Below are 14,789 nucleotides of genomic sequence, written 5' to 3'. Positions count from 1 at the left end.
ATGAATGGAATTCTACAGTATTAAATAATAATATAATATTAAATTAAGCGTTAAGAACAAAATTACATGTATACAATAGAAAGTATGCATTGAGGTGTTTGTAATATAATACGTGGCAAAAACGAATGTAGACATTAATAAATGCATTCCTATGGCTTCCAAAATTTACAATAATGTATATCAGTCAGTGTGAATATAAATAATTGGTGCCAACCCAGTGCCGCCTGCATCCGTGCGCTCTGCTTTTCCCAAAAGGTTCGGTTCATAGTAGTTCTGAAACCGTATTAATTGATCAGTTTATGATCGCTTCCTACCGATTCACTTTTTCTTTAAATATATATACTCAATAAGGCTTATACATCAAAAATGCTTACTGGACAGCTATTCTGCAAGAAGAGCGCGCACTCCAGCGGCTTCGTAGTCGAGCGCTCATGTCACTGGAGGTAGACTAGTGTACTGGACAAATTGTAGACATGTTCATCCTGTTCAAACCTGGTCTGCTCAATTTATGGCAGAGGAATCTTATGCTGCTTAAGTATGTGACTGAAAACCATCCCATGACTGTTCTATAGCCTACATCGACCCATTATCAATAGTTTGGGCATAGAATGAACAGCTTTTAAATGCAATTTGTTAGAAGCCAGTGGGGCATGTGACTAGAATAACATTTGTGTCATGAGGAAAAATAATTTGATTTTGATGAACAGACACATTGTGACTCTACTTGAAGAAAACATCTTGCTCAATAGTAAATCAGAGACCTGAGATGTCAACCATGGTGATGAACACTTCTACCATAACAGATGGCATTGTAATGACAAGCCTCGAAAGCTTAAACAGTTCACACAATTCAGAGGGACTCATTATGCTTGAACTCACAGAACAATCATGGCCTGGCTGAAAGAAAACATCATGTACTTGTATCAAGCACTGAACTATAACTTTCAATAGCTTAGTTTTTTTTTAGGTCCATTGCCTTTCCTTTCAGAGATCAGAAGATCTGTGCTGCAGCTGACCACTCTCTCATCCATGGTCAAGTCAGTTGTACCAGCGTCTGGCCTTAGCTTGGGCAACTATCACGGTGGGGTCTTCGGGGTCGTCCTCGTCGGGGTTCAGTTCCTCCTCGAGTTTGACCGCGTGCAGGGCGTAGTTGATGCTGGTGCTCTCTGTCCAGCTCCAGGCCCGTGACAGAGGGTTATACAGCATCCCTCGGATAGACTCCACGTGGAAACCATCTGGGACGGAGTAGAGAGAGAGGAATTGGTCAGACAGAGAAAGAGAGGGATAGGGAAATAATGGGTGAGAAAGAGGATGAGAAATAAGAGAATGGGACAATTGAAAAGACAGAAAGCGAGCGAATGGATTAGAGAAAGAGAGCGAGAGAGAGGGTCACACACACACACACACAACCAACCACGTATTGGAAAGTGAGAACGAAAGAATGAGCAAAACAAAGACACCAGTTTGCCTTCAAAAAGAGGCACCAGCACAATAGTAAAAGACCAAAAGGGACAGTAGAAAGAGCGAAGAAGAGCAGCATGTGAAGGAAGAGCAGGCACACTCACTGGACTCCAGCAGGCACTCCAGCTCCACGGGAGTGACAAACTTTTCCCAGTCATGGGTTCCGCTGGGCACGATGCGTAGCATCTCCTCTGCTGCCACGATGGCCAGGGCGTACGACAGCTGGGTCTTGTTGATGGTGGTGATGAAGAGAGAGCCTCCTGGCTGCACACAGTAGGGAGACCGTTACAACCCAGGGTTGTGTTCATTAGGCACCAAACCAGGAGACTTCCTGGACTGGTACAATAAGAAATGCTAATTTTCCTTTTCTATTTTTGATTTTTAACCCCCCTTTTTCTCCTCAATTTCGTATCCAATTATTAGTAGTTACTATCTTTTGTCTCATCGCTACAACTCCCGTACGGGCTCGGGAGAGGCGAATGTCGAAAGTCATGCGTCCCCCGAAACACAACCCAAAGAGCCGCACTGATTCTTAACACAGCGTTCATCCAACCCGGAAGCCAGCCGCACCAATGTGTCGGAGGAAACACCGTGCACCTGGTGACCTTGGTTAGTGCGCACTGCGCCTGGCTTGCCACAGGAGTCGCTAGTGCGCGATGAGACAAGGATATCCCTACCGGCCAAACCCTCCCTAACCCAGGCAACGCTAGGCCAATTGTGCGTCGCCCCACGGACCTCCCGGTCGCGGCTGGCTGCGACAGAGCCTGGGCGCGAACCCAGTCTCTGGTGGCACACCTAGCACTCCGATGCAGTGCCCTAGACCACTGTGCCACCTGGGAGGCCCTCATTTTCGTTTTCTGTTGCAAAAATGTTTTTGTTGTTGTGTACAGTAATGAATGTGACCCATGGCTCTATTGCTTCGGATGGCTCTATTGTTGTCAATTGAGTGGCAGCAACACAAGTTTGACAGATAAGAATTCAATAGAAAAAAAAACACTGGAAGATCAGGTAAAGGGGACCGTCAATAGTACAAATCACTCACACACCACAGAAAACACGGCTAACTCAATGAAGTGACTGTTCTCTCCGAGAAAACAGTCACACGGCCACATCACACGCGAGTCACATGACCCACCTTGAGCACCTGGTTGCAGCAGAGTGTGAAGGTTTCCAGGTCAGCCAGATGTTCCACCACCTCAGAGGCCACCACCGCATCAAACTGACCCACTCCCTTCCCCCCCTTCTCAGAAAGCTCCTCCAGAGTGATGGCACGGTAGCGCACATTGCCACGCAGGTCTGGATCATGCCAAGCATGTACCTCCGCTGTCCCAATACTGTCTGCCACCGGGTCAATGCCTAGCACATCTGCCCCCAGTCTACCCAAGGGCTGGGAGGTTGGGAGAGAGGGAGGGTAGAGGAAGTGAGTTTATACATACAGTGCCTTCAGAAACTTCACACATTTTGTTACAAGGTGGGATTAAAATTGATTTCATTGTCACACAGTGCCCCGTTAAGTAGAATGAAAATTATACTTTCCATAAACATTTTTAAATTGTAACACACAAATATATCTTGATTAAATAAGTATTAAAACCCCGAGTCAATACATGATAGAATCGCCTTTGGCAGAGATTACAGCTGTGAGTGGTTTTGTGTAAATCTTTAGGAGATTTACATACCGGGATTGGGCAAATATTTGCCCATTCTTTTTAAATGATTCAAGCTCTGTCAAGTTGGTTGTTGATTATTGCTAGACAGCGATTTTCATGTCTTGCCTTTGATTTTCAAGCTGATTTAAGTCAAAACTGTAACTAGGCCACTCAGGAAAATTCAATTCTTGGTAAGCAACTCCAGTGTATATTTTGCCTTGTGTTTTAGGTTATGGTCCTGCTTGAAAGGTACATGTGTCTCCCAGTGTCTGGTGGAAAGCAGACTGAACCAGGATTTTCCTCTACGATTTTGCCTGTTCTTAGGTCTATTCCATTTCTTTTCATCCTGCATACCTCCCTAGTCTTCGCCAATGACAAGCATACCCATAACACGATGCAGCCACCACCATGCTTGAAAATATGAAGAGTGGTACTCAGTGATGTTTGCCCCAAACATAATACTTTGTATTCTGAACAAAAAGTTAATTTCTTTGCCACTTCTGCTACTCCTCTTCCTCACTCTCTTTTTTGCAGTATTTTAGTGCCTTATTGCAAACAGGATGCAATATTTTTATTCTGTACAGGCTTCCTTCTTTTCACTCAGTCATTGAGGTTAGTAGTGTGGAGTAACTACAATGTTGTTGATCCATCCTCAGTTTTCACCTATCACAGCCATTAAAATCATTGGCCTCATGGTGAAATCCCTGAGCAGTTTTCTTCCTCTCTGGCAACTGAGTTAGGAAGGACACCTGCATCGTTGTAGTGACTGGGTGTATTGATACACCATCCAAAGTGTAATGAATAACTTCACCATGCTCAAAGGGATATTCAGTGTCTGATTTTATTTTATTTTATTTACACCCATCTACCAATGGGTGCTCTTCTTTGCGAGTTATTGGTTATCCTCCCTGGTCTCTGTGGTTGAATCTGTGCTTGACATTCACGTCTCGACTGAGGGACCTTACAGATAATTGTGTGTGTGGGGTACAGAGGATGGGGTAGTCAGTTAAAAATCATGTTAAACACTATTATTGCGCAGAGAGAGTCTGAGAATTATGTGACTTGTTATGCACATTTTTACTCCTGTACTTATTTAATTGCCATAAAAGAAGTTTCAACTTTACATTTTTAATACATTTGTAAAAAATGAAAACTAAATTCATGATGGGGTATTGTGTGTAGATCAGTGACACAATCTCAATTGAATCCATTTTTAAAATTCAAGCTGTGCACAACAACATTTTTGAAAAAGTCAAAGGATGTGAATACTTTCTGAAGGCACTAATTGGATTCCAGAGTAAAATGATGAATACTTGGCCCTTAAAAGAACACTGTCCGTCTATAGAGCGACGTGATAGAATGAAGCCACGGCAGAGAAAGTGAGTTCATGCATATGGATTCTACAATAGAATTACGAACGCCTGACCCTTGAAAGAACATTGACATTCTATTTAGTGAGTGAAGTGCTGGAAGGAAGGTAGAGGGGGAGGGAGAGGGAGAGGTGACCGGTGGGGATTGGGAGGAATTTCGATAGAAAATTTGAGGAGAGTTGATGAAAGTCCCAGAGACGCAGCGCCCCCTTCTGGCTAAATGTGTGTATGGCGTTGGCACGTGTGTTTACAGCGTAGTGCTGCCTGCTCACCCGCAGCCAATCACCATCCTTCAACAGCTGATCTCTTCTGAAGGGAATTTCCCTAACGACACGATTCTCTGAGACAGACTCATACAGCCTAAAGTCTAACAGACTGTGTGTGTGTGTGTGTGTGTGTGTGTGTGTGTGTGTGTGTGTGTGTGTGTGTGTGTGTGTGTGTGTGTGTGTGTGTGTGTGTGTGTGTGTGTGTGTGTGTGTGTGTGTGTGTGTGTGTGTGTGTGTGTGTGTGTGTGTGTGTGTGTGTGTGTGTGTGTGTGTGTGTGTGTGTGTGTGTGTGTGTTTCGCTCTGGCTGTATGGGTCTGTGATAGAGAGCTATATCAGACCTGAAGTTGTCTCCTCAAATCAAACCAAACTGCTGGTGTGTGTTCACTTCAACTAAGAGCAAGGAAACAAATGCAATCCTTTGTAGATGTGAAGTTATCAAACAAACTAACAAACACAAACAACAAACGACCAACTGTCCTTTCCACCAAACCCTGACCAGTCAAATTGAAAATAAATGTGAATTTAGTTGACATTTAAACATATTATTAGCAACTGGTAGAGCAAGTAGAGCAAGGAAAAGGCTTGCATCACAAGCAGAATTGTACTGTACAGGCTACATTCAAAGTGAAGCTAAATCTGATTTGATAGCTTGCAATTCAAACAATTGGAATTTCCAAGCAGAAGTATGGGGATAGGAGTCTGTCCACAGCAGCATCAGACTGCATATCTATCTCGTTCTTACACACACAAAAAAGACAGACACACATTGTACCTCAGTGAGCAGCCCACCGCCACAGCCTACGTCCAGTAGTCTGAGCCCTGCCAGGGGTTTCCCCGGCTGCCGCCCGCCATGTGCGTTCAACAGATTATCCCTGAAATAGAGGTCAGAGGTCACACTATGAAAACACACAACCACTCTGTCCACCCCATCCCCAGAGCCATACAGTGCATTCAGAAAGTATTCATACCCCTTGACTTTTCCCACATTTTGTTACGTTACAGCTTTATTCTGAACTTGATTAAATTGTTACTCAAACTACACAAAATAACCCATAATGGCAAAGCAAAAACAGATCACATTTACATAAGTATTCAGACCTTTTACTCAGTACTTCGTTGAAGCACCTTTGGCAACGATTACAGCCTCAAGTCTTGTTGGGTATGACGCTACAAGCTTGGCACACCTGTATTTGGAGAGTTTCTCCCATTCATCTCTGCAGATCCTCTCAAGCTCTGTCAGGTTGGATGGGTAGCGTCGCTGCACAGTCATTTTCAGGTCTCTCCAGATGTTTGATCGGGTTCAAGTCAAAGCTCTTGTGGGCCACTCAAGGACATTCAGAGACTTGTCCCGAAGCCACTCCTGCGTTGTCTTGGCTGTGTGCTTAGGGTCGTTGTCCTGTTGGAAGGTGAACCTTCGCCCAGTCTGAGGTCCTGAGCAGGTTTTCATCAAGGATCTCTCTGTACTTTGCTCTGTTCATCTTTCCCTTGATCCTGACTAGGCTCCCAGTCCCTGTCGCTGAAAAACATCCCCACAGAATGATGCTTCCACCATGCCTCACCATAGGGACAGTGCCAGGTTTCCTCCAGACCTGACCCTTGGCATTCAGACCAAAGAGTTCAAATCTTGGTTTTACTGAAGAGTGGCTTCCGTCTGGCCACTCTACCATAAAGGCCTGATTGGTGGAGTGCTGCAGAGATGGTTGTCCTTCTGGAAGGTTCTACTATCTCCATGGAGGAACTCTGGAGCTCTGTCAGAGTGACCAGTGGTCACAGAAGGCCAGCATCCTGGAGTCGCCTCTTCACTGTTAGCGTTGAGACTCGTGTTTTGCGGGTACTATTTAATGAAGCTGCCAGCTGAGGACTTGTGAGGCATCTGTTTCTCAAACTAGACACTAATGTACTTGTCCTCTGGCTCAGTTGTGCACCGGGGCCTCCCACTACTATTCTGGTTAGAGCCAGTTTGCACTGTTCTGTGAAGGGAGCAGTACACAGCGTTGTACGAGACTTTAAATAAAATAATAAGTTACAATGCTAACTGTGGCTGCAGTGCATGGGCTTTCTAAACCTAGTTACATATAACATCTTCCATTGACTAGATATCTCCTAACATTTGCCACACACAGAGCGAGGCTCTATGATTGTAGCTATTTGCCGCTTTGAATGATTTAGAATTGGCCAACAACAAGCTACATGCGCCACTCTCCAGAAAAGCAAGAGCATTATCATAATTTAACAACAAAAAAAAAATATATATATTCTCTCTCTCTCTCTCTCATAATATGCAATGGCATGAGTAATGGGGTGAATAAACTATAGGCATACACACACACACGCACCGTATGAAAGGCACCCTGAGATCGTTCATTGAGTGGAGGGCTGCGAAGTCTCCCTGCTCGTTCCACCACTTGGTGGCGAGAAGCCGGAACCTCTTCACCTCATTTGGGTCCACAGTGGTCTTGGAGGCGTGGCGAATCCTAAAGACGCAAAACAATGGTCATCGGGTACTCGAATAGTGACATGGATTATACATTGAGGACGTCTAAGGTCGTCATACAGCGTAGAGCTCACAATGGCTGGGTAATATATTCGTTAGTGCACACACCGGACGCAACAGCAGGATACATTGACTAAGGAGGCAGTGAAGGCGCACTATTTTGGGGGGCTCATTCATTGGAATTATATTGAATTCTGCTTATATCACACTATACTAAATGAAACATGAAGTTAGAACGCTGAGACAGACCTTTGAGTGCTTCTGAAGGGACAGATATGGTAGACTACAGATTTTGCACCAGTCTGCACTGTAGCAGCACAATAGTCAGTGCCCTACACACTTAAACAAGGCTATTTTGGACATGAATCTAGGCTACAAGATAGAGTAATTCACCCATTACAAACAGCCCATGTGATTGTCTTACCAAAATAATGCAAATGAAATGCTGAAAGAAGTGACAGGTCGCGCAGCGGAGATTTCTCGCCTCTATCAGCACCATGGGAAGCGCCCTACACGCTACAGAAAGACAGCCCAAAACCTACATGGTTTGTTACCTTTTCAGAAGTTGCAGCCTCGGCGATGCTCTGTGGAGCATCTTGAGTAACCGATCATTCCATTCTCCCCGAAATCTTTCCCCTCAAAATGCCAGTTGGATTAGTTGAACAGTCCTAGCGCTTCTTCCATGCTGACTGAACACATTTGTGACAGTGGATGTAGCTGTGGACACTCCACTCATGAGCCCTATGATTTAATTTGGAATATTGCGTGACATGCGTGCGGCGTTGTGGGTTTATGGTGCTAAAACACCTTGCCAAGTTCCTTGTCTTTTCGTAGAGTATATTCAATCATAGACAGAAAAAGTCCACTGCCAATAACCCCCCTCATTGGTTACTGGTTTAAAGTAAGTCAATGATGTCCACAATCACCAAAATTGTGTGATTTCTTGCCAGCTGCCTGTCATTAACAAGTGTTGCCACCAATATTTCCCATAGCACTTCAAAATGGTTTCTTTTCACAGTGCATTTCAAATTCCCTTTTGCTTGATGCGTGCCTAGCAAATCAAATTTGATTTTGTCACATGTTTAGCAGATGTTATTGCGGGTGTAGCGAAATGCTTGTGTTTCTAGCTCCGACAGTGCAGTCATATCTAACAATGTCACAACCATATACTCATCTAAAGTAAAGGAATGGAATTAAGAATATATAAATATTTGGGCGAGCAGTGTCAGATCCTCTGGTACTATCAATAGCATGCTTCCAGTCAGAATACCCAGCTTGGGTGAAGGCCTTGTCTGCGTTAGCATTGGACCCAACATAGTACCTTCGACATAGGAAACAAAATGCCTCATCTGCAGTAAACAAGTATTCCAGCAACTCTCTTCCTATGAACCAGTTGCTATTAAAATTAATGTTTTTGGACAGAAACCCTGCAGCTAGGGTAGGATTCTAAGCTAACCTGGGCTGGCTACTCTGTTCCAAGATCATCAGGAACAGTCGGCGGTGGAGGGGCTGTGAAGCCGTTATCCTGGTGGAGCTTGTGGAAGGGTGGGTAAGATCTGCATGCACAGCTAGCTGGAGCTCGACAGCATCATCGCTACTAGGCTTGGCAGCGGCCTCGATGGTTGACGCTGCCGCTCATCGCTATCCTTCTCCTTTTGGATTGTTTGGGTACTTTGGCAAAGCATTTTCTGATATCCAACGTGGCAGATCAGTTGGTTTGAGCTGGCCATATAGGCGAAGGCTAATAAAACAACCTTTTAACAGCTAGCTAAAAGGCTAACTAAACTCTATAGTGGTGGAGCGTGAGACAGAGTTGAGTGAAGCAGCTTCAATGGTAAACTTGACCCCGCCCTTTCAAATCAAAAATTACAGGTGGAGGCGTATCACGTTATTCACTTAGCCTACTACAGATGAGAAGTGCTTTTTATGGAAACCTATGGGGGGTGATAAGAGACATATATAAGCCGATGCAACCATACTACCGTGTGGCTGTTGCCTAGCATTGAACGTCTGACTGACATGACTAATGTCTGCGTGATGCCTGAGTTGCGTGTTAATGAAAGTCATAATGTGTATAGTTTATATTGATATGAATTAAATCTCAACCATAAATGTTAGAAACTTACACTTTTTCTGTGCAAGCAGACATTCCGACGTAAACACCTTGATCTATAGTGTAGCTTACGGCTTGTGTATTTCCTGTTATTGCTAATGGCCTAGAAAAGATTGTCCAATCTATAGGTAATCTGTCTTTCCTTCATCACCTCATGGCATGGTATGTCATCTTATCTCGCTGTATACAGATCTAAATGTTGTTAGCCAATCAGACTGTTGTTAACAGTTGCCAGTAGCCTACATCAGACAACCAATAAGAGTTGTGTCCATGGCTTTCAGTCGAATAGAGGAGTTCATAGCAGCTATCCTTGGGATGTCCCTAGCTATCCTTGGGATGTCCCTAAGTATAAATGTATAAAATAGTTACATTTAGTGTTAGTTTAGGGTTCAGGGTAAGGACGTCCCATGGAATCCGGATAGCAGTGACCATTCATAGAGAGACTGGCACGGTATTTGAGAGCTAGGCGGCAACACAGACAAGTGGCAGAAGAGATTTGAGTGCTTCCTTAGAGACGATGAAAAAAAAATCCTTAATGCAACTGAGTAGTAAGTAGGTTATATTTCAATAGTGATATCATTAGGAAATATTTAGGTCTATTGTGTTAAAGCAAATTTGTTTTTTTAGAAAATTATTTTACTTCCCAGGTATTTGCATTTAAATGTACGTATGTATACAATTACTGCCGCTAAGGTTTTAACCGAGTGAAAAACTGGTTGGTAATTTTCCCCCATTGTAAGTAAGGTAATGGAGTTAGGCTAGGTTGCTAATGGTTTACATGAACGAGAAGGGATCAACATGGCGTGCAAACTTTCTGTACTCTTTTATTTTCTATGAACAAAGGCTCAGTTTAGTTTAGGTAATATATATAAATATGGGATATCACAAATAAATGTGTTAGTGTTAACATTTGTACAAAAGTAGCATTTAACAGTTCACTAGCTTGATGCAAACCACATTTAGCTTGGCTAAGCGCTAGTTAGCTCTAGCCTAGTTGGATTTAGTCAATGTCAGCTTACATGTTAGTGGTTAATAATGTAATGGTTATTTGTATTGTTTCCAGTAATTTAGAGTTTTTCGAAATTGACACTGATAGTACAGTGAGTGATATAATGTTAATGTGTGTTAAGATGTATGGTGACTCCACATTTGGATGAACGGACCAATGGGACTGACATGGGCAAGTCCCTTGACGGGTTCCAGGAATGGTGGGAGGACAATCTGAAGGTAATTATCTTTACACACAACACAACAGTGTACAGGCCTCCAGAGTATTCACCCTATCGCCTGCTGTATCGAGGGGAGCCGCAGCAGTTTACTGACATAAACAATGCAATTGTATATAACATTATTACATATACTGTAGTATAAAAAATGTGTGACTGACTGACTTTTTCTATTTTCTATTGTAGTTTTTGTATAACGTACTTTGTGGTCATTGATACTCCACCTGATGTGGTGGAAGTTGTCGAACCAGATCAGAACGCCTTCGAAGACCACCTTCAGCACGGTCTGGAGGTTTTTGATGTGGAGGTTTTTGGCCAGGTAAAAATGATTGTCCACTGTTCATTTATTTTCTGGCCTTCCAAGAGAAATAAGATATGTATTTGTAATAGTATGAAATATAAATTGGATTTATTTATATTATCAATCAAGGTGAGACTGAACATGGATAGGGCGTATGAGGAAAAAGGAGAGCCACCGGAGAAAAATCATGGGGACCAAGTGCCTCGACATCCGGGTGAATAACTTGGCTTGGAAGAAGGACAAAAGGAACGCGAGACCTGGGAAAGCTTGGTGCTCCTAGCTGGGGTCACCATCCGTTAAGGTGAATTTAAAAATCTCTGATGATAACTATTTACATTTTCCGCCTCGTGGTGGGCGGCATCGCCATGCTGTCAGCAGTACCAACACTGGCCCAGGGGTTTCTCCAAATAGTCCATCTCTACCACTGGGTCACGTTAAGTAACACCCACTTCCAGTGTACGAAAGACTATCGAGAGTAAATATTAGTTCATCATAGGAGAGCTGTAGCTCCGCCCAAAGGTGATGTGGAGCAGAGCATGCTGGGCGATCTCTGAGGAGAAGGAAAGAAGTCACTAGAGAAAGTGTGCATCCTTCATAAATGGGAGTTCATATTTCTTATGATTCATGTGTTGTGGACGCACACCTTTGTTATGCTAATCTACCGCGAGCTAGCAACTGTAAGGTTGCTAACCTTGTTGTTTCTGCCATCTCATTTCAGACATTTAGCGTTAGCATTTCAGTGTCTCGTCTTATATGCCCTGTGGTTTATTTGGATGTATACTGTATACTGATTGTGGGTATTTAGTTAGCAATGAGCTCTGTGGATGGATTATACATTCAAGTTCATGCAGTTGTGTGAGGATGATGGCGCTGCTCAGTACTGCTGTGTAATTGCACTCCTCTGATCATTCATTAGTAAAGTCTCAGCCATGTTGTTAGGTTGTATTGCCCTGTGCAGCAGATAAGCTATAAATAATATGGCTACATATGGTTATGTAATTGGAGGTTGTTTTAAGCCTATAACTGCCATTAACTGTTGCATTTAAATTTCACCTTTTTTCAGAACCACACAAACTCTTAGTTAACTTAATTGTCAAGCCACACACTGTGCTATTACTGCTCTGTGACTCGGTGTCATTAAACAACCTGAACTGGAATCCTACCGGTCTGTCATCTGTGCCCTTACAAGCATCTGGGAGAGAACACGTAATGCTAAGTAAAAACCTAACCCTAAATAATATACAGTCCACCAAGTCCTCAACTACATCCAGGTAGGTACTGTTAACGTGTATGACTCCAGTGGTCATGACACCGCCCTGGAGTTTCTCTCACAACTCATCTCTCTCTCTTTTCCAGGGCCCATCCCTTTACCTCCCTCATCAACCCCACTGACTTAAACAATTAGACATGTATCCTTTCTTTTCAGTCCGCCATTCACATTATTGCATGTCTAATCAAACATTTAAATTAAATCATTCAATAACTATTTTTACATACCTGATAATCATTTTAATCTGTGTGTTTGCTTGTTTACGTCTGTCTCCTACCCTGTTCCCTTTACTCTGCTCCTGTTCTCCTAGACCTAGGGGGTCCTGCCTAACACCTAACCACGCTCAAACTTTTCATTACATCAGCTACTGTTATTGTCATTATCTGCTAAGAAAGAGCAAGAAAACTATCATACTTGGCACATAATGTGATTAGCAGATTAGCTAAAAACACTAGCACTGCAAACACTCAGAACAAAGAGGGCAGCAGCGCCTGGACTTTATTGTAAATTGTCCCTTGCTGGTATTTGTTAGTTCAACATTGTTGTATTGTAAGACATACTATCTATATATGGGTGTACTAATGAGCAATGAGGTTTTTTTTAAATCATAGAGGATGAATATTGTTTCAGTGTAGATAAGGGGAGGTCTTTTTAAAATGAAAACATGCCAGTCAGACAAGCCAGTGTGTATGAATCAAATGTATTTGCATATGAATGGAAATTTGTCTGACTTTGTGATCTGTAAGGAAAGTAACATCGATGTGTGGGGAGGGGCATTGAAATTATATTTTTTACCCTGATGCCTGTTAATTCATAAAAAGCACAAGATGGTAAATAACATTAGCATTTGCAAATTAATAGGAATATATTTAGCCTAATTGGTAGCAAATATGACGTGGAGGAAAGTAAGGATCCTAAATCAGGCTTTTGTTTGTCAAATCCAGATTAAATAAAGGTCTTCATGTGTATCAAATCTGTAGGCGATTGTCAGCTAAATCAATGACAAACAGCTGAAATGTTCAGGCTTCATCATGATCTGTGATCAGAACAGGCTGGGGTGTTTTCGGTTATGTTTGGTTCAAGGATACGCTTAACAACGCAACTGCACTGAAATGAATAGCCTGATTCAATGGGATTCTCCTGAATAATAAAATGTTTTTATCTGTTAAGCTGTTTGGTCTATGCATAGACCCATATCGATTCTAACTTTTTGGTATTTTGCAGTAAGGCATAGCTCTAAATTGCAGAGCATTTAATAAACCAACATTTTCCTGTGATGTTGAGGCTGAGCAAGACCTATAGGCTAGTAGACTATGCAGAAATAATCGTGGAGTTAATCATTGTTATAGCCTAGATCACTTTATATAGTCTGGACCGTTGCTTTTCCTATGGCTGAGAAAACGTGGTAGCATATGCTTTTTGCTCATCTCTATAAAAAGGTTAGGCCTATATCCCCACATACCCCCTCAATTTTAACCCTGCTTTTAACCATAAGACATCTTCACAGAAATGTATAGCCTAAGGATTGAATGGTGACGGTGACCGTCTCTGTTAATCCGGTAACAGACACAATTCTGAATTGGAATTCCGAGTTGGATGACCGTTCAAAACAGCCATATTTTAGCAACATCGACCAATTAAACTGTACATGTCACGTGATGTGAACGGGTCGGCAGTTTGACGCGTTAGAATCAAACTTGTCTCCATTGACAGTCCATGTTAATTCATGGCAGTATTTTATGGCACTAGGAAGACGTTTGGGGACTTGGTGAGAGGTATTAGTAGCCTCTCGAGGCTTAATTCTAGCATGGATCACCCCCCATAGAAAGATTAGGCGCAAACTTGTCACTCAATCATTTGAACTTTTTTGCTATTTCTGGGCCATAAAACTAGAATGAGGAGGCACATGCATGGTGGACACAAAGAAGCTCAACTAAACAGTCCATACAACACTGGGGAACATTTGGAATCATCAGATTTGTTAACGCGTACAATTATGAATACAACCCTGGGGTATAATAATTAGTGCACACAATAGCAAAACGTTTCGCAACGAAAACTAGTTGCTATTCACGTGGGCCCCTCTCCATTTGCTTTCTAGTCTAGTGATGAAAACCCATGCAGGACCCTTCTGATGCTCCGCAAGGCTGCAAAAAAGACTACCTGGAACGAAACCATTTTCCGTCAGCATGGAGTAAGTTAGAGAAACTGAGTCCATGTGCAATCGCCAAGACCCTCATACCACATCTGCAAAATAAAATGTAAGCGTACCATACCTCACAACCGCGAAACCATTTTGAGAGCGACGCTCAAGAAACTGCTTGTGATGTTTACGCACTGAAGTCCAGCTGACTGCAGTCCGAGCAGAAGTTGTAGTGCCATTCACCGCGCTTGTTAAACAGCGGGTACAAACGCCTAAGATGAACCGTTCAAACTTCTTTGAATACATGTGGTCTGTTTTTTACATGTATGTTTCTGTTCGGTATTGACAGGTCAATGTGACCGTGGTGTACTCATTATCTTACTGTTCGAGTGGAACCACTGCTGTGCAAGGGACAGTTCCTACTAGCTACTGGTTCCGGGCACAATCTACTCCAGTCCCAAATTATTCATGTATAAAAGCTCAATCAAGCCAACA

The 14,789-nt window shown here is 42.8% G+C and overlaps 1 protein-coding gene across 1 annotated transcript; it reads right to left on the bottom strand.

Annotated features, from left to right (window-relative positions):
- Positions 1 to 80: 80 nt before the first annotated feature.
- On the bottom strand, positions 81 to 14,789 carry LOC124005594 (ubiquinone biosynthesis O-methyltransferase, mitochondrial-like). The gene is made up of 6 exons (XM_046314998.1): positions 14,428 to 14,789; positions 7,084 to 7,221; positions 5,520 to 5,619; positions 2,597 to 2,848; positions 1,566 to 1,725; positions 81 to 1,235 (listed from the first exon to the last, which is right to left on the bottom strand). Exons 1-6 carry the CDS (start codon positions 14,598 to 14,600, stop codon positions 1,039 to 1,041), a joined length of 1,020 nt encoding a protein of 339 aa, XP_046170954.1. The 5' UTR covers positions 14,601 to 14,789; the 3' UTR covers positions 81 to 1,038.

Source organism: Oncorhynchus gorbuscha, linkage group LG19 (genome assembly GCF_021184085.1).
Source record: "Oncorhynchus gorbuscha isolate QuinsamMale2020 ecotype Even-year linkage group LG19, OgorEven_v1.0, whole genome shotgun sequence".
NCBI classification, from domain to species: domain Eukaryota; kingdom Metazoa; phylum Chordata; class Actinopteri; order Salmoniformes; family Salmonidae; genus Oncorhynchus; species Oncorhynchus gorbuscha.
Note: the sequence above shows the minus strand (reverse complement) of the source record. Positions and strands in the feature narration are given on the sequence as shown.

Coding starts and splice junctions, on each gene's coding strand:
- LOC124005594 (XM_046314998.1), bottom strand. CDS start 14,600: ATGTATTCAAAGAAGTTTGAACGGTTCATCTTAGGCGTTTGTACCCGC. Junction 5,620..7,083: donor CTCAGGGTGCCTTTCATACG/GTGCGTGTGTGT, acceptor CCTCTATTTCAG/GGATAATCTGTTGAACGCAC. Junction 1,726..2,596: donor GCTGCAACCAGGTGCTCAAG/GTGGGTCATGTG, acceptor TACTGTGTGCAG/CCAGGAGGCTCTCTCTTCAT.